Source organism: Epinephelus lanceolatus, chromosome 4, assembly GCF_041903045.1.
Source record: "Epinephelus lanceolatus isolate andai-2023 chromosome 4, ASM4190304v1, whole genome shotgun sequence".
NCBI lineage: Eukaryota > Metazoa > Chordata > Actinopteri > Perciformes > Serranidae > Epinephelus > Epinephelus lanceolatus.
Window position 1 is genome coordinate 14,495,664 of NC_135737.1, and position 24,484 is coordinate 14,520,147.

At 41.7% G+C, this 24,484-nt stretch overlaps 1 protein-coding gene and 1 long non-coding RNA gene across 2 annotated transcripts; one reads left to right on the top strand and one right to left on the bottom strand.

Annotated features, from left to right (window-relative positions):
* Positions 1 to 2,127: 2,127 nt before the first annotated feature.
* On the top strand, positions 2,128 to 8,688 carry LOC117259465 (uncharacterized). The gene is made up of 9 exons (XM_033630806.2): positions 2,128 to 2,642; positions 4,332 to 4,593; positions 4,685 to 4,749; positions 5,014 to 5,152; positions 6,712 to 6,830; positions 6,918 to 7,098; positions 7,264 to 7,347; positions 7,433 to 7,528; positions 7,600 to 8,688. The coding sequence occupies exons 1-9, from the start codon at positions 2,494 to 2,496 to the stop codon at positions 7,945 to 7,947; spliced, it is 1,443 nt and encodes a 480-aa protein (XP_033486697.1). The 5' UTR covers positions 2,128 to 2,493; the 3' UTR covers positions 7,948 to 8,688.
* On the bottom strand, positions 4,538 to 6,692 carry LOC117259466 (uncharacterized). Its single transcript, XR_004501836.2, has 3 exons — positions 5,289 to 6,692; positions 4,982 to 5,146; positions 4,538 to 4,721 (listed from the first exon to the last, which is right to left on the bottom strand). It is a non-coding gene; the product is annotated as an uncharacterized LOC117259466 (long non-coding RNA).
* Positions 8,689 to 24,484: the final 15,796 nt, after the last annotated feature.

Genomic DNA, 24,484 nt, shown 5'->3' on the forward strand with positions numbered 1-24,484 from the left:
ACAACTGACACCTTGTTTAAATACACAGCACTGGAAAACATTGTCATTGCAACTGCTGAAAACAGGAACATTATATAATTGTATCAAAAACAGGGTTCCTGTACACATTTGAAAGTATGGACAATGAAAGCGATCATTTTGTGGTCTTGCTGTGTGAGCTACTGGTCTGAAGTGGTGAAAAAGTTTTATTGCTCAGTCCTTACACAGATTTGAGTGCCCATTTTACATATTTGTAAAGTTAAAGACATTTCTTAAAATATAGTATTTGTAAATGAAATCTTGGAAGGAAAGACAGAACTGAAAAATGTGTGGAAAAAAAAATACTGTACAAAACAGTCCTGCAGTTGGCCTTCCAATACAGGTCATTGTATTTTTTGCCCAACACACCATCTGTTGTATTGTATGTTACCATATTGTTGCTGATATCTGATGTGATTTGTCTCCATGAATTTGCTTCTGAGAATGTCTCAGACATCTGTTTTTATTCACGTGCTGGATTGTCCTGATTTCACCTGAATTTTTGTCATCATCCCAACTACAACTCCTGTGTTTTTTTAGTAAAATTCAGAAAAGCAAACATAATCAGTTTCACTTTTCCACAAAGATCACACAGTTCTAATGGATACAGTCGACCTAAAACTTGGGGGTAATTTTATTTTTGACATATGTAAAAGGTAATCGATACAAATGGCACTTGTGTCGTTGGATGGAGTCAGAAATGTGCTTTGGTACACCCATAACTACACCAAACAGTGATATCACTGGGTTATAGAGTACACCTGTAGATCACTGCAGCAGGACGAGAGTTTAAACTACTGGAGGTTAGAAAGAACAAGATTTTTGAGGAATGTTGAGTTACTTTTTGAAAAGGAGAACATGCAGTTTTAGTTTGTATTTTTTTTATTATTATTTTTTTTTCTTTTCTCTGACACTAGTCAGTGTGAGAAAGTTAAATTTCCCTGAATCATTTGCATCCTTTTTAATAGAAGCTTGAAGCCAAATACAAAATGTGTTTCCCTCAGTAACACACTTTGAAGACAAATGAGACAAAGACAGCATCACAGGTTTGCAACTGAACAGTTTAGGAGGTCAACATGATACAGTGTTAGAGAGCATTGAGGGAACATGCTGCTAGTATTGAATTTGGGGTTGGTACTTAAAGGGTAGCAGAGTATCTTGTAGTAAAAACCAAAAAGGGGTATCATCACTCAGCACATCTTATATTTCCTTCACAGTAAAGTGAGAAAGGAGGATGTAACTCAGAGGGAATAGCTCAATCACGTTCACCTGTCCTGCTGAATTGTTCATGAGCAAGCCATGTCTGTTGCTGGAGCTTATGTTTTTCATGTCAAAGTACTCTTTGTCATGTACTTGTACTACAAGTTCGCCATGATGACAACAAAAAGGCTAATACACTGAGTTAAGGCAATTGTAAAATGTTGTTATGTGTCCGTTATTTATATTGGTCTATATAATAGACATGTACAATGTTCAGTATTGCAGGAATATTACAAGAGTTTGATCATGTAAAGAAATGATTTTGTCCTTTTGTCCATGTGTTGAGAAATTAAATTATTTTATATCTGCACATTGTGTTTTCTGTCCACTTCATGACTAATGTGTTTAACTTGGGATCAAGTGAAGCCATAACAATTTCATTGTGTCTCTTGGGGTTAATTTAGGCTAATTGAGGCTTGATGTGTCTCCCTGTTATTCTCACTGTCACTGCTAGATGGCAGCATGGTTTTAGAAACCAAAAACAAGTTCTACAGCAGTGAGACTTGACTCTCATCCCACAGGCAGAACTTAGCCAGTTGGCCTGACAAACATTTTCTAATTCAAAATGAAAGTAAATGGACTCACTGGGATTTTTTTCCTCTATTTTGTAGGTAGAAAAGGTGTCAGAGTGCACTAAATGCATCAAAAAAGAGCTTGTCTTTAAAAAGAATGTGCCAAAAAGTCCCTTGGAACTGGTCCCTGGACTCCTGTCATTTTGAAAAAGTGGCTCTCTGGCAAAGCAAGTTGATAATCCCTATTTTACAGCGTCTTAAAACTGAACATTAGAAACAGACAGTGTCAGCCTCAATTATTTATGAGTGTTGATTACTTATGATGGGCTCTCTTCCATTTGTAAACGTCATTCTTGTGAGGAATTTAATGCTATTCAGATCCCAACATTGTTCACATGTGATCTAATAATAGCTCTGTGTTAGTGAGTGACTGTTGAAAAGGTTCTTGTGAGCTCCAGGTGTACCTGGGCGGAGCTGGGCTTGTCCTTCACACAATTGTGATCAGTGTGTTTAACACATTCCTTCTTTGATGGGAGGTGGGAAAAGGAAAAAGCCACTACCTAGATAAAACAAATCTTCCCGTAGAACCAGTTGAACGAGCTTGTCGTGTCGCAGAACTAATCATATATGGGGCAGGTGTAGGGTGCTGAACTAATTTCACTGGTGCAGTTTTAACCAGCATGTCTGTGGCGGTGCTGCTCTCATGCCTCTGTTGACAGTTACCCATCCCAAGGGTCAAAGGGGAACAGGACAGGGAGAAAGAGCGGGCTGGGCCCTGGGCTGTAAATGGATGGAGGAAGTACACGAGGGCGAGGAGGGACAACCTGCTGAGAGGAGTCGAAAACAACAGAGGTAGGTAGAGCTGTGTGTCATTCAACAACTGGCCTCTCATTTGAATCAGTGTTTGAGTGGCAGGTCTCTGATTATCTGCTGCTACAGGGAGGAAAAGTCTGTAAAAAATGATGGTCCTATAACATTTTTCTGCCCAGACGTTGACAGCAAATGTTTTTCTGCTCCATTAGGTAGATAGCTGTCAACATGTTACACCTCTGAGTTCTACATCTAACTGCTTACCAGACATGAGCTAAAATTCCTGAAGTGGCTATTACTTTTACAGTATAGTGCTGGTTGAGGGAACCTCTGTGACTCTCCTGGATGCAACAGCTAATCTATTATAAGGAAATGCATGTGGTGAAGCAAAGCATTCATGAAAACTTCAAAACTTTACTTTGAATTACAGTTTGGATCCCAAAATTTGCCAAATTGTATGAAAAGTGAACCAGAGGAAATCTGTACCTTTCATCTTATCTCGTGTTGATATGAAAACGTACCATCTTAGATTTCAGTCAATTTGAGAGTTATGTAGACCTAAGTGTAGTAAACCAATATGAGGACCAATATGATATATATATATTTAAACATTGAATTTAATAGGGGTGAGACCAAGTCATTGTGTTGCAAGTCACAAGAAAGTCTCAAGACTTTGCACTCTAGTCCCAAACCAAGTCCCAAGTCCTAAACTTTGAGTTTTGAAGTCCTAAACAAGTCATCCCAGGTGGCCAAAATGACCTTCCCAGCATTGCTCCAAACTCGGCATGCAGGAAAAAATAGGTTGGTCCACGTCCGTTTACCGGACTTGGCTGAGACTTCAGGATAAATGACGCCCCAGAATCAGGCCAATAAACTGGCCCAGTTCTGGCAGCTTTGTCTCAGCCGCAATGTCTACAACACCCAATCAGGCCCAGATTTAGCAACCATCAATGGGCCAGAACATGTTTTCGTGCTGGCCGTTGTTTCATCCAACTGTTGTGTCTCAGCCAGAAAAGGCCCATGTCTGTCAGCTAAATCTAGGCCAGACTTAGTGAAAGTAAACAGGCCAAAGCTGGCTCACATTTGGCACCATGAATCCGGAACACAGCTGAGTCAGCCAGCACTCGGCTGCAAATGGTTTGAGACCAGTGGCTACCTGGGATAATGCCCTCTTCACCAAATGTAATGCTATTTTAACAATAAAGTAATAATACATTTGCAAAATCATGATTGCTTCTTAAAATGTGTATTTATTTGTTAAAACATGTCTGCTAAACGTTGTTGTGTCTCTGTCATTTTTGACCTGCACATTTGTTTGCATACTGCAATTTGTTTTTTTGTTATGCAGCACATAGTGTTTGTACATGAACAAAATTGACATTTTTCCAACTGGCCTTCTGTAATCTAAGATTAGTTCTTCCTGTTTCCCTCCTGCAACTCGATTGGATAATGTCGGATTGGTTCACACAAAGTAGATCGGGGGAATTTAGTGTTAACATGCTTGGAATGAATAGTGTTCGACGTTGGTTAATTCAGGAAATTGAGGTAAATTAACTGATTCATGGCAGCTTTTTTAACACTGTACTACTTTTAAATGTTTGAGCTTGGGGGAAGGACTTGAGTATTTTCAAAAGGCTGAGTATTTTCAAAAGGCTGAAGTCATGAGTCATTGGTGTTAAAATCCAAGTTGAGTTGCAACTGTTTTTTTGATTTGCCCCATTACAACTGCAGTTCAAACCAAACACCCGCTGTTCTTGAGCCACAGCAAACTTCTTGGTCACAGACTCTGAGGACACTACAACCCTGGAGAGGCTGGTACAGTTTCCTTCCAGTAGGTGTTGTGTGGTCTGTCTGCCAGGTGGAGGCGCCGCTGCACCCCTCTCTGTTACTGGTGGATGTGTGCTGGAGGCTCCTGTTGGTGTGTTTGCTGTGGATGATTCTGGGAGGTTGTGTTCATGCCCTGAAGTGCCGCCTGCAGCCAGGGCAGAATCAGGTGAGTGCAGCCGCATAGAGTGAATCCCTCCTGACCCCGTCCGTGGATTTAATCGTGTTATGTTTATTCAGTAAGTTTGCTTCAATTCAAGGGGGAGTCTCCAATGAGGATACAGCAGGAGGTTGTAACTGCAAACAGGAGTAACAGCAATTTATGGTGAGATTTGATTTTACAGCCAGTTCTTCATTATTTGATATTTAATTTTGGCATTTTTGACAGCAGATTGAGACAATAACTACCAAAGACAAACAGGGATATTCATGCTATTAAATGTTTTTATTTTACTATTTTATGATATACCAGTACATCTGTAGTTGTGAGGGATGAACACACTTTGCCATTTATGGACCAGAATCAAAAATCATAATCTTTTAAAACAAATACATACACATGCTCACTGTGCTCTCATCATTTCTCCAGGATGTCCCAGCCTAGAGGCCTGGGCCACTGCGGTCATCTGGCCCTTGCCCTGGCCGACAGCCTGCTGCTGTGTGTGCTTCAGGAGCCCCTGCCAGACCCCAGCGTGCCCCACATAAAGGCTCTCCTCTCCAGGCTGGAGGTAGGAGGGAGAAAACCACCTTGAAGAAGCAAAATGCCCGCTCTCTTTTTTACACACACACACACACACACACACACACACACACACACACACACACACACACACACACACACACACACACTGCCTCAGGCAATACCTGTCATCTCCTGTGTTTTCACTCGCTCTGTGCATGTAGATCAGCATAAAGTCTTTGTTGGTGATATTAGAGCAAACACAGGTATTCTAGCCCAGGGTAACACACACTGCTGCTGTCGTCTGCACTCTGAATCATCCATATTGGTAGAGGAGAGAAATTGTAATGTTTTGTCTCCTTCTGTATTCCCTGTTTACGTTTTAGCGCTTAAGCCTACTAAGAACGTGACTCTATGATAACAGTTTCAGTTGCTCTGGTAGCCTGTTGGTATTTGACCTGTTTGTCAACATTTCTAATGGTACAAAATTGTAGTTTATGGCAAATCATCTAAAAAATAAAGACCAAAATCAGCTGTATTTTGTGAGCTTAATGCTTACAAATGTGCTGACATGCTGGGTTAAGTGCAACACACACCGCCGCCGTACGCCGCGCGTCAAAACGCCCGCCTCCATTATTGTTATGAACCAACCCACACTGGCACCGGCCGACGCGCCGCGCCGCTCTGCTTCAGCTCACTGCTCTATTTCCAGCGCGGCCGGCGCTCATGGCGGCGCTACGAGAAAAGCCTTTTATGTACGTCTCGTCTCGTAGGATCAACTCCGGTTGTTTCAAATTTTAATAAGACGACTTTGATAAGAAATTCACCCGTGAAATTCAAGTTGTTGTTGCCTCAAAGTTTTTCCTCTTCTTCTTCTGTTACTAGCAGTTGGCAACCGTTGGCAACTAGTGTAGGTACAGCCACCTAGCGGCTGGGGTGGGAAATACATGTTGACGGTGCCGCTGCGCGCCGCTGCCAGTGTGTGTTGGGGGGCGGCCCTTGACGGCCACAGCGCCGCGCCGGCGGCGGTGTGTGTTGCACTTAAAGAACACCGTCCTTCCCTCTGGCACCAGCCTCAGGCTAAACTTTTTTTTTTTTTTTTTTTACCTCGAGCATTATAGCATCAAAAGACCACTAGTGAGGCTATAAACTTTTTCTTACTTGAATCATATTCCTCCCTCTAAGGTTTCTGTTTCAAGGCCATGTATTTTTTAACTGTCCTGTTTTGGGCTGAATCATTTTATTTTTTTGGTTTCCATCTTTTCTTTTTAGAATGTTCCAAATTTTTTTTTTTTTTTTAAATCTCAATCGCAGAATATTGTTTGTGTGTGTTTTGAAATTTGTAAACTATATGAAAATATGTATTTGGACAGCTGCATGTGTAGAACAGAGTACGTCAGTAGAGAATGGATATAAAATACAACAAGTAGATTCCTGCACACTGTCTCCATCTCAAAGTTTTTCTACAACAGCATTATGCTCAAATAAACTTACATGATTTTGATGGATGTATTTTTCTTAAGTGCTGCACAGCCATGTGATGCATACATTTGGCAGAGGTAGTTTAATGAAACTCTACCAAACAAAACCAACTCTTTTTCTCTGTAGTCAGTGTCTCACTCACTTGAGAAGGCTGATTTTGGGTCCGAGGCGACACTGGAGGAGGTGGACCAAGACTCTATACTGATAAACAAAGTGAAGCTCATCCGCACCTACCTGCAGCAGAGGTGAAGTTCAACATCTTGTTTTCATGCCATCTGCTTTCTTGGAAACGTTGTTCAGTTGGATTAACATCACACACTTCTTTCTGATAGGATGACGACACTGTGTAGACTCATCCAGGTGCAGGGGGATTTTGAAGCCAGTGTGAAGGACATGATGGTGGGCCTAGAAGGCCTCTGGGCTCAGTTGGAGGAGCTGCATACTGGGGTCACACTCACCAAAGAGGGGGGCCAAGACCACACAGACCTGGCCTCGGCCCAAACAGATGCAGAGGTAAGCTGATGTGAAGGTCTAGTTTTTCCAGAGATAAACTTTGCCTGTAATAATAACAGTTGCTGTCTATTTAGTTTTAGTTTCTTTAAAGAACCATGAATCATTAACAGTGTCCTTGTCCATGCCTTTGAGTGTTGTTGTGATACTCTTATGTCTTTGGCAAAGAATTTGTTTGCCGTGTTGGGGCACTACAGGAACAGACTCCAGTGCTGCGAGGCTTATCTGAAGGACAGCACACAACTACTGCAGGTTAAGTTCTCCTCATGCAACAAAACTCCAGTTCTGATATTTTCTGACATCTTAACTCAGAAATTCTGTCTGCCCTGTCCCACAGGAGTTAACCTGGAGTCACACTCATATAAGCAACAGTGTGAGCAGCAGCAGTGAATCAGTCTGGCCAGAGCTGTTGCTTCAGTCCAATATTGAGCAGGTACACTAAACTCAAACATTGTTCAAAAGTTAAGAAACCAACCAGGACTAAAAACTCCTCTCTCTTTGCAGTTTGACAAGGTGCAGGAGAGTTTCCTCCCCCTGGAGCAACAGACCTCTACGTTCCAGGCCCACCTGGAGGGACTTGAAAAGGGGAATCAGCGAGGACATGCAGGGCCCCTCGCTCATGCTAACGGGGCTCATTCCCGCTCAGCTTCTCCACAGACTTCCCTACATCTTGACAGCGAATGCACAAGTGATGTTGAGCACAATAACTCGACCTCTGCATCCACGTCTGTCTCCTCAATGGATGCAGACACAGACACAGAAATAGACAATCCTCGCTCACTATGTGAGAGGTCAGCTCTTCAGTTCACCTCCACTATCGGACGCCTGCGGAAATCTGCAAGGAGGAAGTGACTTTTATCAAACTTTTATTGAACTAGAGAGGTTTCAATTAACAAGGGAGAATAATTTCAAATGTTGATCATTTGCAGGTTACCTTAAAAATTGATTATTTGTTGCTTTCTGTGTGGCTTTATTCAGTTTTCAGTTTTTGTAAAAAAAAAAAAACACCTTTTGTATTTTTCTTTATTTTTTCATTTCAAAGACTGTGGTAAATCAGAGCATGCAATAACAGCATTTTCATTCATATATAATAATAATTAATATTTCAAACACAAGGGGGCAGACTGTCATCAGTTATTAATACAAACAAACTGATGACTCGCATTACCTATTCAACATGCTTTATTATGATATCAAACCACACTATACCGTAGAGTCATCTCATATCTCTGCCTGCAATGAGGGACCATTGCCCAGAAAATTTCCGTTCAATCAACTTTATAGGAGGAAAGTGCTGGAAAGGCTTCTCAAACATATGGCCCATAAATGTGTTTCTTTATGATCAGAGCAGTCTGCCACAACTTGTGTCTGAAGAATCTCATAATGTGTCTGATGAATGATATTCAAACATATATATCAGGTGTAACTTAATTTCAGTTACCGATTAATTTCATTAACCATCCTTTTTGCACTTGAAGAAAATAATGTCGTATTGGATTTCATGATGCACTTCTTTGGAAGCCTTATCCACTGTATGTTACAACTCTTTTAATCAGTGCTGTCAAAGTATAAAAAAAAAATTTTTTAGATCTATCTATGATTTTAAGAAGTATGTTCTTCTAATATGAATGAGGAATAGGTTACTGGTTAAGAAATCCCAGACATTTCTCTTTTCCAAAACTATTTCTGTTCTGCCTCTCTCTGTCAGACTGAGTGGCCACGATGACTTTAGCCCTTCAAAGCAGGGATTTCAGGTTGAGGGCAGAGGGGGGAGGGAGGAGAGGAAGGTAGAAGGGGGCAGTGGAGGTCAACGCCGGAAGCGTTTCTGTTATTACTAAAAACTGAGCAGCCCTCTAGACCTTTTTGAAAGACATGAATGTCTTTGATCCAAATTCAATTACCCTGCAGCTTTGACACTGATGGCATACAAGTCAGCATACTTTTCTCCACCAGGTTCCCAACTTTTCTGGCCGGACCAAACAGGATTTCTGATGAGAACTGATACATTAATCGCTGCCGTTTAGCACTAATTGTAGGGAGTCTGTACAGTATGCACGGCATTGATGTAATTTGACCATGAACTTGCCTACCATCTGCCAGATCCTGCATCTGTCCTATTCCCTCATACTGGGGCAGTGACTGGGAGAGGTGGGGCAGACCTATGGGGGATCTGGGATGAAAGGAATGCAAGCTGAACGCTGCAGGATACGAGCTGTCACAACATCAAAGACACAAACACACCATGTCTGGATGGACAGAGGGACATAAAGACTATGGGAGGAGAGATGTTGGGTGTTTGGTATTTGAAGTTAGTGACAAGAGCTTTGAATAAAAAAAATGTTTGACATGCCACATGAATATGTAACATTTTCCACGAATCAGTCATGAATACACAGAACATAACGGTCTTGGATGCTCGCTTACAATAACAATGACCACATTTGCTTTGAGGTCCAGCAGTCAAATGACAACAACAGTTTTAGAATTGATTTACTAAGTGCTTTAATAAACGACTAGAAGGGGGAGTTGATTCTAAAAAATGTAAATGAAAAACAGTGCTACAAATACAAAGCAAGCTGTGCTTTATGCGCTGGTGGAGAACGTCCCTGTTCTGTCCAGATGAATTCATGCCTCACATTGCTGGCATGTGATGTCACAGCCAGCAGAGGGATGTTTGGGAGAGCAGAGGGCACCAGTTATCTGCTCACTGAGAATATAAGAGAGAGCTAATGAAATTACCACAGGCTTTGTTTAGTTACACTAAAAAGTTGATGACTAGCTTCCTCACAGGCCACTCCAGTCCTAGAGGAGAGGCTATTTCAAAGCTAGCTCAAGTGTGTGTTGTTTTAGAAAATATGGTTCATGGCAGAGGTCAATCCCTTGCCTTATCCAGACAATTACTCAAGATCGGGTTTCACTGGTGTACACATAGCACACATTTGTGCTGATCCTTCCTCTGATGGCACTGCAAGACACCATGCAGTAGTGTGGACTCTTGCTATCTGATATAAACAAACTCCAGAGGTTGTCACAAAACTTTCATGAGAGCACAGATAAATAAACCACTTTAAACTCCCACTGGGGATTTTGCGCGATGTGCAAAATTTGATTCATCAAAATGTTGAGAAGGAAGTTAGTATGTGGACAAATAAGCATCAAACAGAAGGAGCATACACAGTGCCACCAAATAAAGACAAGAACAACTAAGCAGGCTGATTCTTTACACAGGAGTGTGTGTTTATGTGTGTGTGTCTGTGTGTGCGTGTAGGGTTCCTGTTAGCTTTTTAACTTAATGGCAGTAACATTTCCCAGACTGAGAATGGCTCCAGTCCCATCAAGAAAAAAAAATTCTATTTTCATAAAAAAAAAAGTAAAAAAATCTTTTCAAGGAGTGAGATTATTTCCAATTCATAGCATCTTTCTAATTTGTTTAACCCTCCGGTCCCCCTTTATAAAAAAATCACACCTGTCCCCTTCGGGATGTTTTTTGTCCAAGGAGGACCGGAGGGTTAAAATATTCTCTAGTATGTTTACATACTGACATTTATTTTTTTGTAAATAGACAAATTAAGTTGGTTTGTATTAGAAACTGTAACTTGGAATACGGTAATCTTACCCACTGGCAGGTGCTGTTGGTTTTTAGGATTCAATAATGAATAAAAATGACCTGTTAAGATGGAGATTTTGTGTAGTGTAGCAGCCCAGTTGGATACGATAACAATAAATAAAAGAATAAAGTGAAATACTGGCTCATGTTAACATGTTAACTGGCTTCTTGTCTACATTTATATTTAGATTCTGTTAAGTCACTTAATGATTTTGTGGGGCTTTGATATAAGCAAGAAGCACCAAGTGGTGAATAAAGAAAGAAAGAAATATTTCTACGACATATTATGGGTCCTAATTGTACAAGTTCAGATACCTTACAACTAAGATTTGTGTTTGTTTTAATGATTGTTGTTTAGCTTTCCCCCCTCCATTTTCCATTGTTAAACATGTTTGTGTCAAACCTTTGTGCTGGCACTATAGTCCTTATAAAACTACTGAATGGCTGGATGCATATATGTCTTTATTTTCATTATAGTCAAAACTTAAATGCGCTGGTCTGTGATTTGTTCAAAAAGCAAACTCCTGTGATTACTGGTGAATCACAAGCCCCATGCATAGCTTCTATTTAAGGGTCTGGACACAGATAACGAAGGGCCGTGCCACTTTTAACCAGAGGCTGTTGGAACGGACGGCTGCACGTTGAGACAAAACATCAAAACACCAGCCACAGATGTACGCAATTAGCAACATGGTAGACATTTGGGGAGCAAAGGTCCATAAACTCGCAAGTTATTATGGTTGATCTAACATTGCTGGAGGGAAGCCCAAACTCAACAACATTAATGGGCTTTTAGTTTGGGTTGAAACATTCCACCATTCAGATAAAAGGCTTAACTCCCAAATCTTTCTCAAACCCTTATTATCAGTTTTCTCTTCTGATACTAAATCTTAATTCATCCAGTATATGTATATGTGTGTGTTGGTGAATGTAAGTGAGAAAACACACAAATAGGCTCAACAGGTTTCCAGTCATTAGTTTAGTCTAAGTTTCCTGTTTGTGTAAACATTTTCTTTTTTTGTTTTCCAAGAGAGCAGGGTAGAATAATTAAGCATGACCTCTTTGCCCTCCTGTTTCCTACTCATCACATGGATGCGGCTCACCTTCCGTGTCGACCCGCCTGAGACCAGAGGTAGGATCCTGTTGTGACCCATCACTAGCTGGTGGGAGAGGTTAGTCAGGAATGGATTCTCCAAAGGTCATGTGACCCAGCCAGTGATACCAATGGATAACAGCTGTGGGGCCAGTTTAGCTCAGCGCAGCCAACTTTGAAACTCCATGCAAAAAAATACCATCCACATTCTTTCACATATAATTGCTAATATCTCAGAAGAAACATCTCTGATTAACAACCGTCATTCCATGAACTGAGAAGGTAGTTGCAAAATAAATTTGAAAAACTGAGTTTCACTACTTTTGAGGACTCACGTTAAAATCTCACAAACCTCTCCCAGATATAGCTGTCTGCAACTTTGAAATATTACATGATAAATCTTTCAGCTCAGTGTGTCTCTTAGCTTTTTGGAATGATGCCTGTAAAATCTCAGTATCCGTTGCATCACCTGCTTTTATCTTTGGTTGATGATTTCTCTGTGTTACCAAAGGTACTGACAGTTTGATTTCTCAGTGTTCCTCCCTATGAACTAATAATTTTTGCAAATGTTCTGAGGCATCTGTGACCAAGCTGCTGCAGGTCTGAACTCTGGATTTCTTGCTTTTGGTTGCTTGGAAAGTTTGTGATCATAATCCTGCACAAATCCTTTTGGCTGATTTATAGTTGTGTGTAGGCTCAATGCAGAGCCTACTCTGGATCCTGCACAAGTGGCAGAAGCAGTTGGCCTATAATTGTGAGCATTTAAACTTGTGCAGTGGCACGGTTTCGTTGCTCTGCAATTACAACTCCAAAATGTTAGCTGGTAGTGGGGTTTCTTATATGGTGTTGTGTTAAGTTTCTGAGTTCAATAAAGTTTGATTGATTCACCTAAACCACACATAAATCATGGCTTCATAGCAACAATATTAAATACAAGCACGAAATTATAACTCACAAGGTTTACAGACAAAACAGTTGTCATATATCAGAGAAGTTTTTCCCACATACACAACATGCTAACATTATTAGCATGACATTTTAGCATAAATTAGCCTAGCGGTAAGCTGAGTTTTCTTCTGCTCGTATGGGGCCAGGAACAAGGTTCACTGACAAAATAATAGTCTTATCGTAGACACGTTTTTCCCACATATAGGTTACAACATGCTAACATTTTAACGCACGCCTATGACATTTGATATTGCATAAATTAGCCCAGCGGCTAGCGGACTTTTCTCTTCTCATACGAGGCCAAGATGCTAAATTGTGGGGGCTTTATTGTCCCCACAATTTATTGTTTGTTATCAGTGAAAAAAGAAAGTAAAGCTTTGTTTCCACTGAGGGAAATTGTTTTGAGGTTACAAAAATAACAACCATTAAACAAATACAAAAATAAACAGGTCTGTGTTGCAGTGACATGTGGTAACATTTCAGGGAGGGTGCACATCAGACTACAGCATGGCGTTATGCTGAAGGTATAGTGTCGATTCAATGCAGAAGTATAAATCACGCTTTAATCTAATGTTAGTCTAAAAGATAACATTGATTTATTTTCCCAGTTCAGACAGAGACACCTACGTCAAGAAATTGCTAATTTATAGCAAATATTTCTACTGTTAGATTTGGCGGAGATGGCACTGCTGTTTAACCAGGATCTCAAAAACACTTTTTTTTGCCTCCTCTCATTCTTTCCCCTCACCTCTCAAAGCTTGAGCTTGTCTCTTCAGTCCTCTGTATGAGGCACCGATGTGTGAAGCAGCTCTCTGAGGAAAGGCTAAACAAACAGGCTGGCCCAGGCACAAAGAGTCCGCCACTCAGAGACATGTGGCAGCAAAACCCTCTCAATTCACGTCCCCACCCCACCCCCCAGCCGCAACTCTGAACCCCTCACACTCCTACCAGAGCCACACATACACTGAGCATGGAGCCAAGAGAACGAAAGATGGAGGAGGAGGGGGAGCAAATTCTGATTCCTATTCACTGAATGTCACCACCTCACAAAGGGGACCACATGACACTGCCACTAAATCAGAGTTAATGGACTCCTTTCTCAGTCCTGCGAACATGACAGGGGGCGTGTGTGTGAGAGTAAGGGGGTGTGGGAGAGGGACGGGTGCTGGTGAGGGTGCCTGTTTGCCCCATTGAAGGGGCACATGGGCCAATGAGCCTTGTGTGATATAGTGCGAGTAGATTGGCGAGGGAAGTGTGTTTTCCAGGGGCATTAACAGCTCACCCAATGGAAAGCCCTGTGTCTCATTCAACACTTATTTGTTTTGAGCAGTCCATAACTCAGAGGATATACTGACTCTGTGCTTTCTCTAAATTGTTAGTGATGTAAAAAAGGTGAGTGTTAATCATGTGGTTTGTTTAAATGTCCTGTCACAACTCTTTCGGCACAGCTGATTTGTGTGTAAGAAGCAAAACAACATAACATCAATCACAGGCCACTTTAACAGTAAGTACAGCGCTACACAAACCATGTTGGCGCATAGGCTATCCATCAAACTCCTAGAGTCAAGGTATGGGGAACACCATCCACAGGGCTTGTGGGACGATTGTCAATTTGCATGTGAACACTTATTTCACAATGAGGAGCCAGACTGGGGGACAGCAATTTCGGAGCCGTTTGTTATCTTGCCCACAGGGCACAACCTAATACGAGTAACCCCTCCCACCCGGCAACCTTGCACTGCAACTCACACTCAAAAAGGCCAGGGTGGAGATGAGTGAAGATGGCATTGGTGTCACTTGGCAGGCATTCATAGTTGAGGAGAGACAGAGGCGGAGAGACACGGAGCCCCAGGTACCGACCTCATTAGCAGATAAAAGCAACCTTTCTCCATGACCCCTGACCCCAGAGGTTGCCATGGAGCCTTCCAGTCGAGGCATAGATGGAGCATGCTGGGATTGCTCCCAGCAGGGTAGAGTGAAAATGGGCTGCTGTGAGAATTATTAAGACCCCCTCCCCCTCCTCTCTCATACACAAATCCATATTCGTCCACTTCATGCTCCTCTGAACTCACTTCTTGAAGTTGCGCTGGAGCTCATGTGCTGCTCTCACTCGCTTCCTGCTTTGTTTCTGTTCAGTCGTTCTAATACCAGTCTAACAGTTAAGCTCATTACATCCCTGAGTTCACCTTTGATGTGCCGGGAGGAAAAAGTGTGATAGTTTACATAAGAACGAAATGAAAAGACTATTCACAACTTTTTTCCCTGCTAGTTTCTTCCCACCAAAGTAACCATGCATGGTGTTCATTTTCAAGCCTTACTGTGTTGCATTATTGATGCTGTTTGTTCTTGTTAGTTCTTAAGGTGCAGAACTAGTTTACATATATTGTATTTAGTCCTGAACCTATGATAGTAATAGTATTTTTGGATAAAGTGGTCTTTTTCTGTCATATCTGCCATGTTCCATTTGATTAGTTTAGTTTATTTAATTAGTTTGCCTTATTTTGCATGCTTTTTCTGTGAAGCACTTGATAACTTTACTTTTAAAAGTGCTGTACAAACAAAAGCTGTTGGTATTATTTTTAATAAGCATTACATTATGTGTATTCATACAGGGCATAAACCACGGAGGTGTCAGATTGTGCCGTCATACTTTCTGCCCTACAGGTAAAACCTACAGGAGAAAGTGTATTAGTATGTTACAGGGAGTGTGTTCACATATGTGTGCACGTGTGAGTGTGTGTGTGTGTGTGTGCATGCACGTGTAGTTGTTAGAGAAGGGGGGGTTATATCTTGGTCATGCTGACTAAGTTTTATAAGCTGTGGCTAACCCCACTCCCCACAGCTGACTGAATATTAAATAAACAGAGCCAAGTGGATGAATTCAGCGGAGTGAGTGCTCAGGCTAGAGAAGCACTACTTCACCAGCGCGGGGCCTTCCCCATGGGGCCCCCACATCAGCCTGTCTTATTCTTGGCAGCTGCAGTGGAGAGAGGCAGCTGAGAGGAGAGAGTCTATAGGGTGGATGGGGTGTGTTTGGGGTTGTGTACGAGGGAAAAGGCAGGGGGAGTCACCTAAAGATGAGGGGGGAGGTGGATGGAAGGGAAAGTTGGAAGGAGTGGGGAAAAGAGGGATGTGGGCAAAAGAAAACTGGGGGCTGGTGTTTGTTGCTGCACAGCTGTGGGATGAAAATCACTACCAGCAGCAGAAGAAAGCTTAGTGTTGTGTTGTCGCTGGCTAATTTTTCTTGCGGTTTTGTGGAGAGTTGGTGGAATCTGTGAAAGTAAGGCAGTGTGTCAATGTCAGTCAAACCTCCTGCCAGGAACACCAAAAGGGCTCCATGCTTAATCCCAAATTACTTCTCATATCTAATGTTTTCAAGGATGACATATAATATTTTGGGACATGAAAAGACAGTAATGCTGAAAAGACACAAGGAGAGCAACAATAACAAAACATCTGTTTTCATGTCATGATTGTTTCAAATACATTTGATGTATAAGATTGTGCTGTGATGATCCCCTACTCCATTTGGTTGTGCCTTGTTTGCACTTATCTTGCAGGTACATGTAATTGGTAGGCGGGTTGTCCACTTGGGCTGATTGGGAGCACCTGAGCCCAGTGCTCCCAGTCACTACATGAACCTAAGGCCTCTCAGAGAGACTCTCTCTATGAGTATTGTTTGGTTCCTTTATCTTTTTCCCACTTAAGCCCTCACACAATACTTTTCACACGTCTGCTCACTGACTTTACTGCCATCTCATTTCTGCAGTTTCATTTGTGTTTTTAGATTTTCTGGTGTCTCCCTGCTATATGCCATGGCTCTCTGAACTGGTGATAACAGTTTTTATGTTTTGACTCAGTTGGCACATCTCTTCATGTGACCTATTTCTATTATTTGCCTTTCAGTAAATCAGAAGCTGACAAAGTAAGAAAAGCACAGGTGTAATTAATAACATACACATCATTCCAAATGAGCCAGCAGTATGTTCAGTATCAGGGGTGTACTGAAATGGAATGCACCTATGATTACTATTTCTTTTAATTTTATTTTACTTTCATTTTATCAGGAAGTCCCACTGACCATGTTTACATGCACAGTAATATTACACTGTTATTCCAAAAATGACAATATTCACAATTTGTCATGTAAACGTCATCCGTTTGTATATTGCAAACTAGGCCTTTCTCCAACTGTAATGATTTTTTGATTAAGACATTGGATATGCCAGTATTATTTTGGTTTAGGGGCATTCCTTAGAGATGCATATAGTTCATTCAGAATATGTGTCTCATATGGGCTTTTTATGGTAGTTTGCAACACATGGCCTCTTGCCTGTTTACGGTCAGTTCTGTGCCTTGTACACAAAACTACCCAAGAGTTTGCAAGGTTGGAGAAGGGACATGTACAAGGGAAATGCCAGCATTTCTGGTCAGAAGGAGAAACAACCTACTTTTAAATATTATGAAAGACTTGAATATTAGGGGAGACCGGGGTAAGATGAGCCACTTTTCATATTCAGGATCACTACATCAAGGATATTATAGTTTTGTTGCTAACTATATGTGCATATATTTCAGGATGTTGTGCATCCCTACAAACAAACAGAATGAGTGTGAACATAACTGTTTTGATAATATATAATATGTCCAAAAAAAGTGGTCTCATGGCACAACTTACCCCGTGTCTGGGGTAAGTTGAGCATAGGAGTGGGGTAAGTTGAGCCATCTCCCTCCTTCCCTCCCCCGCCCTCCCTCCTACCCCCCCTTCCCCCCACCTCACCTTCTCTCCTCCCCCTTTCTGCCTCCCTCCCTGGGTTAAGATATTCCACAGTTATACGTGTCTGTACTGAATTAAATAAGACGCTTCTTCAAATCCATGCGTATTTTTATTTATAATACACAATTCAACAGGTATACCATTCTTTTTTAAAATTATCATTGCATATAACAACTTTAAAACATTTTAACATAGGCCTAAGAATGCCTTAAAGTGTGCTTAGGAAGAGAACTTTACCAGCTGTGTTTTTGGAAAGAAAACACTAAACTAAATCTGTAGACATGAATCCTAGTTTGGTGTCCTTGCTAACAGGAGGGCCAATTGTGGAAATTAAGGTATTATAATAATTTGAACTTGTTTATTAACACATTTGAGCATACTGAACCAAAACTCTCATTCTGTCATCATCCTTCCTCTATATGTCCTCCTTCATCCTCCCTCCATCTTACTCTCGTTCCATCCACCCCCCTCCTTCCTTCCATCCATATCCCACCTGCCCCTTTACTCAATATTCCACCTGTCCAGGTTGCAGGGGAATACAAACTGCTGGGACTTCCTTGCTGTGCCACCAACTCTGTGAGCCGGTGGCTCAACTTACCCCTGTTCAAATTGCTCAACTTACCCCATAGCTACCATATTGACTTTATTAGCCCCCACAGCTAAAATGGTGCACTTTCATGGTACCTGTACTACCTCATTTTCTAGCTAATAGATACCGCAATTGATGTATAAAAAAATGAAAAATTATCTATTTAGGTCTAAATACAATCCCCATGAAACTTATGATAGACTAAATTCACTTTCATGAGTGAAAAATGCTTTTTTGGACATAAATCTCTAACCACTTAACCCATGTGGTTCTTACCTTCACAGACTCCATGAAATGATGCCTTCCTCCTAAATATTTGCTCAATTTTATTTACGGTTTCCTAGCAATAAGGGGTGGCTCAACTTGCCCCTATGCTCAACTTACCACAGTCTCCCCTACCAGGTTTTTGGATGTGTGCAAATATCGAAACACTGACCTTTGCAAGAAGGTGGTTAAAAGAATGAAAGAGGGCAGTTGTGTTGGCAGGTTCGAACAAGTCTGTCACTGGTGGGGAAAAAAACAACAACCCTATTTTGATACAAAGATGCAAATTGGCACAGGTCCCAGCTATTCCACTTTTCTATATTTTCATGTGATAAATGGCATGTTAGGGCATGTTAATCCCAGTATGCACGGCTGCATGTAAACAGGAAATATTAGTAGAGGATTCATTTTCATCAGCCATGTAAACAGCTTAGTAGGAATGTTGAATATGATATATGAATATTTTCAGAATTAGGGAAAAAACGGAATATTTTGTGCATGTAAGCGTAGTTATTACGAAAAAAATCTCTTTAACAAGAGACACCTGAGGAAGTAGCCGTACAAATCACAAAAGCAACTTCTTGGAGGAATGTAACTGGTAACTACCAGAGCTAAGATGGAGAAGGGTATAAAAAGGGAAGCTGAAAGTTTTGCTAGTATTGCTTTGAAGATAAAAATATGCCAATGCTGTTGTCTGCGAGTGGTCAGTGATGTCAAACCCACCAAAACAAAAAGAATGCAGTGGTGAGTAAGGGACTTTGCATTTGTAGTAAAATGTAGAGATGCATGAGGGCACCCTTTCAGTACCATTAGATCTGAAAATGCTAAAGACATAAAGCAACTTTATTAATTAATTTTATTAATCAAATCTGTGATTTTCCTGCCATGAAATGTCAAAAAGTCTACAGTGAAAGAGGCCTGTAGCACAGAGGTTTTAACATGACAAAGGAGAAAAATCACAGGTGTAAATAATAAAATTAATGATGGCTCAGTTGCAATTTGCTGCTTCAATTTCTGGCATTTTGCATGCTGGTTCGTTGTTTAACATGAATAAAAAAAGGACACTTAAATACAACAGAGCCATCATTACGTTAGTAATTGATTAGTAATGCCACTGCTTTTCCTTAAGTTAACATTTTTGCTATCAAAAAAGACCTCAATCAAGCTATCACAGGTGTTAAAATTCTGACAAATGTCTCAGGTGTGGATTTACTTTTGCATTATGTATTTTGGTTTTAGTCAAAAGTTTCTAAAATAAGAAAAATAAAAAGCAGTATGGTGGCTTTTTTCTGTTCACAGTGAGAAAACACCAGATATCTGCTACTTGTCAACATATTATAGAACAAAAACATATTCCTCTGTTGCAGTGTGAACACAGCCAGTCTCATCCTCTTTACAGGGTCATGTCAAGGTACACACACACACACACACACACACACACACACACACACATGCATACACTACACACTGCTCTGTCTGGAAACCCCTCCCCACCCCACTTCCCAAACATCACTGTCTCACACCCTTGAGAGTTTCCTGTGTTGTGTTTTTTTTCATCTCACAGTTAAAATAAGATCTGTGGCTCAACCCCAGATTACCTCTCCACCACCATCATTACACACACACCCAGTGCTCTCCGTACACACATACTCTACTCGGCCCGTCCTTTGAGAACACAAAACCGACCATCCCAGACCGTGAGTTTAGTCATTCCAGACAGTGAATAAAAAGCATTTGATATCAAGCTCCTGCTTGATTTATCAGGCGCTCCCACATGAACGCTATCGAGTCACAGCGAGCATCTGGGCAGGTCATGGGAGCCATTTTCTGGATGGAGTGAATCCGCAGGGCTCCAGCCTCCCACACCCTGCTCTATAAACACAGCTGTCAGTCTCGTGTCTCCTGTCATTGCCAGCTCTTGTGTTTTATTCTCTCCTCTTTCACACAATTTGAGCTTTAGGGCTGAGCAGGCAGAGTGCTCCTTGTCAGCATCCTCCTCTGTTGTTGGAGGAAGTGGGAGAGTTTAGCTTACTTGCTGACTGAACTGATTATGTAGCAAAGAAATATATTTGGGATGCAACCCTGTGTTTACAGAGCAATCTTCGCCAGGAACGTACACTGCTTGGAAAATGCTGGCCATCTTTAATGACTCACCAAAAACCAGCAAAGCTCATAGTGAGAGTTCAGCTAATTGAAGCCAGCATCTGTGTTTTTTGATGAATTGTTGTCCTTTTCGTATCCCTCCCTAAGCGTCCTCCCACACTGTGCTTTAGACCTCCCACAGAACACTACAAACATACATTCACATGCACTTGCAGACACACATTCATGCACACATACTCAGCAGAGCAGGTAGGGGCTGTAGTCAGGGAAATGGCGTTTCATCTTGACCCCAGGAAAGCAGAGGCACGAGTGCAGCTCATTGGTTTTCAAAGGGTGAATGAAAAAGGAAACAGTAAGATTGAGAGTGATAGACAAAGAGGGAAAGACTATTTGTGTGTGCGGTGGAGGAGGAAGGGGAATGAAGGAAACAGCGAGAGGTAGTAGGGAGCTTGCTAAAAACTCTCTGCGGACTCCCCTCTGCTTCCCTCTCCTGCAGCCCCATGCAGGTCATCGTTCCCCCTCGCTCTCCTTGTGTGGTCTGGAGCTCCGAGTCATTCCCAAACAATCGGCATTAATCCAGGGAACGAGGGGCCTGGAGCACTGCGCTGCCAGACTGCCAGAGCACCCTCACCCTGGCCTGTACTGACGCAAGCTACACTACACCCCCTGTGCACACACAGACACACTAATAGACCCATGCAGCCTTTAATCAGGCTCATAGTGTGTTGTATTGTACAACAGACTTTGACTTAGCATGAACAACAGCACACATTACAAGTCTCGATAAGCAAATTGCAAGTCAAGATGCAGGTCAAAGAGGTAAAGACGTAAATTACAAAACACTTTGCTGATTCAAATAATTTTGTTCAGCTAAGTTCAACAATTCCTAGTGACTATACAGTTCAGCATCACCATTTCAATGCTCTTCAGCATGTACAATAATAAGTGAAGGCATCACGATTCAGATTCACTGCAGTAAGCTCAACAGTTAGTGAACACATCACCACTCATACATTTGGTCTGTTGCTAGTTCAAGCTGTTTCATTCAGTTCAGTACAAAAATAGGCCTATATAAGCAGTATTTATGAGGTTAATAGCTCAGCAGCCACTTATTTGTGACAGTAATCTTCTCATTCTGTGACTTTTACTATTCAGTTTGAAGATTTAGTGTATAAGTTTTACCACCACTACTTTGAAGTCTCAAGTCCTGGCTGACCTACCGTTCTTACCATAGTTTGTCTGCAAACAGTCTATTAGTGTGATGAAAGATTGTTACTAGCATTTCCAGTGCGCTCATTTTTGGTTTGAGCTCCAAATAAAGTGGTTTAAATATTATGTTTGAACAGTTTGTACAACCTATCTGATTGTCTAACTGGTCACGTTTCTTACCCTGTTGCACTCTGCTGCAGCAATAAGAACCAACTTGTAATTAGGGCTGAGTATTATTTTAGAAATTACAATACCAGTGCCAATACCAATACCTATGTCCTTAAAGTGGTACCAATACCAATAGAGTACTACATTTTATACTTTTTTCTACTTCATTTAATAGCCATTATGTGAGTGGGGGCATTCAGTTGCGTAAAACGCCACCAGACACCACAGGTGTAGTGCAGCCATAACTTAGAATGTTTTGGCTGAGTCTCGGCACACTGAACTGCCAACTCTGTCATACACTGTGCTCGACTTCACCACACCACAGACTGTACGTGTTTTAGCTGCTGCTGTAGTGGGCCAATCAAACGTTGCATTAAATCCAAAAATGCTTGTGGTGTTTGGCTGCAAGCAAAACCATACAAATAGTCTTTTTTTTACTATCTGGATACAAAAAAGATCAAATGCAGGTATTGTTGGACTGGGGATTTTCCAATACTACTTGGTACTGGGTTACATTGGTCAATAGCTTTTAAAGTTATCGGGTATAACCAGCCTTACTTGTAATGTGCCAATATTATCCTTTAAATTAATTTAAAGACTATAGATATGCATCTTAAAGGTGTTTAGTACATTAAACATCACTTAATGAATGACTTTTATTCATTTTCATTTTATTTTTCATTTCCTTCCTCTGTTCTTTGCAGGTGCACCTAACGAGTTTCCTTTCATGGCTCATCTTTTTCTATTCCCACAGCTCTATTCAGGCGCTCTGCATCAAGCCAAGAGTTTTAAGGCTGGTTGTGCACTCAGCCACCGTGAAGGGCTCACATTGACCAGAACCTGTACCACTCCCATCCCACCCCTTCCCTCATATGCAGGCCCAAGCATCTGGAATTAGCCAGCATCGTGTGCTGCGGCCTGGAATGTATATTCCTGGCAGTGCTCAGGGTAAATTGCTGTAATCAGCCATTACTCTAATTCAGTCATTTACCTGACTTTACACATTCATCACTTTCATATAAATCTAGGCACACAGATGATGAACTGAAGTATTTGTGCCCCCCTCCCTGATCCCCCTGCTTTAACAGCCCAGAAAACACGTTTCTCCAGGGGACCAAACTGGACTCCCCCTCCAGCCTCTTGAAGCCTAATCACCAGCTTTGACCAGCCATTAGTCAGTCAGTTCAGACACCCTGACACCACGTCCGGTACCCCAACCCCACCGCACCATGCTCCCCAACACACAGACCAGAAGGTTGGTGTGCTGCTGAGAGGTTAGCTAGATGGAGTTGTGGCGAGGAACCAGGTCACTAGCTCCCTTACGGTCATTACTGTAATTATAGTTGGCGTTGTTAATTGTTTTTTGTTGGGCCTAATGAGGTGGGGGGCTGGAGCAATGCAATTAGGGAGGCCGAAGGAGGTGGTGGGAGGTGAGGGAGTTTTGGGTGAGACATAGGGTGAGTGGGGGAAGCCGGAATGGGAGGAGGGAGCAGGCGATGGAGTGCGGGATTGAATTGTCAGTCCAGGTTATGATTAGGAGGCGCAGATGCGGCCATGTGAGAAATGAATTTCATGCCTGTTGATTCTGCGATTTCTCCTGGAATGTAGGGGTTTCGCTACAGAGAGAGAGAAAGAGCGAGAGAGAGCGGCTCAGAAGGAGGACTAACTCTTTGTGGTCTGATGCAGACAGATAGAGGGATGAGAGGCTGAAGTTTCTTCATGTGGAAAAAGTTGTGCTTTAATCTTCTCCTCAAATGTCTTCTTTCTTTGAGGTGTGCACAAAAATCACAGTTTTAATTATCGTCATTTTTTTAAATGAGTTTTATTTTAATATGTGTTTAATACTTAGGGTATTTAACTTCTTAATTTGGTTATCTTTAAGTTATTCAAGTACTGGCTGTTATTGTACAGGGCTTTAAACTTGTATTATATTTATTAATAGCAATATGTATACATAATTGTGAAATGTATCAAATTGTATGCCTCAACAGATTACATCCAAATGCAATATTCACTAGTGTATATTGCACTACTTTAATTTTGCAGTCGAACATGCAGAGCCGTTTTGTATTCATAGACAGGGAAGAGAGGTTATACTACAAGCTTGACCAGATATGTGACAATTAATCAGGGAGCGTCAGACAAATATTCCCTGGTGTTTTTGCGTCACTTTGGATTTAAGGGCTGAGTCTGAAGAAAAGGTGGAAAGCATTATGTATCCCTCACTGTGGGAACAACAGAGCCCTATGTACACTTCTCTCCCCTTTGACTCCTCATGTGTGTTTTCCATTTCTGTTTGGAGTGTCAGCGAAATGTGTGACACAAGGAGGGAGCAGGGTGTCTGGGGAGGGTGTATGTGTGGAGATGGGCTGCCAGGCACTGTTTACTCTGGCCAGGACCAGTTGTGGATACCAGCCTGTAGCCAACTGCCAAGCTGCCATCTCACCAGCAGCTTCCCGCCCCGTGTTCTCCCCCACCCTGCTCACTCTCCTGAGCCAAGGTTGGACCTAGGCTGCAGGATTACTTGGACCAGACGAGCAGCAGAGATGCCGGCCAAGTGGACTCCTCGACATGAGAATACAAGCCTCAAAGTTCAGGTTTACTCGCCCTAGATGTGAGCAATTATTGCTT

Bases quoted from the DNA above. Each gene is read 5' to 3' on its own strand.
- LOC117259465 (XM_033630806.2), top strand. From the start codon at position 2,494: ATGCCTCTGTTGACAGTTACCCATCCCAAGGGTCAAAGGGGAACAGGA. The intron at 6,831-6,917 runs GTGAAGTTCAAC...TCTTTCTGATAG, and splicing joins CGCACCTACCTGCAGCAGAG to GATGACGACACTGTGTAGAC. The intron at 7,529-7,599 runs GTACACTAAACT...CTCTCTTTGCAG, and splicing joins TTCAGTCCAATATTGAGCAG to TTTGACAAGGTGCAGGAGAG.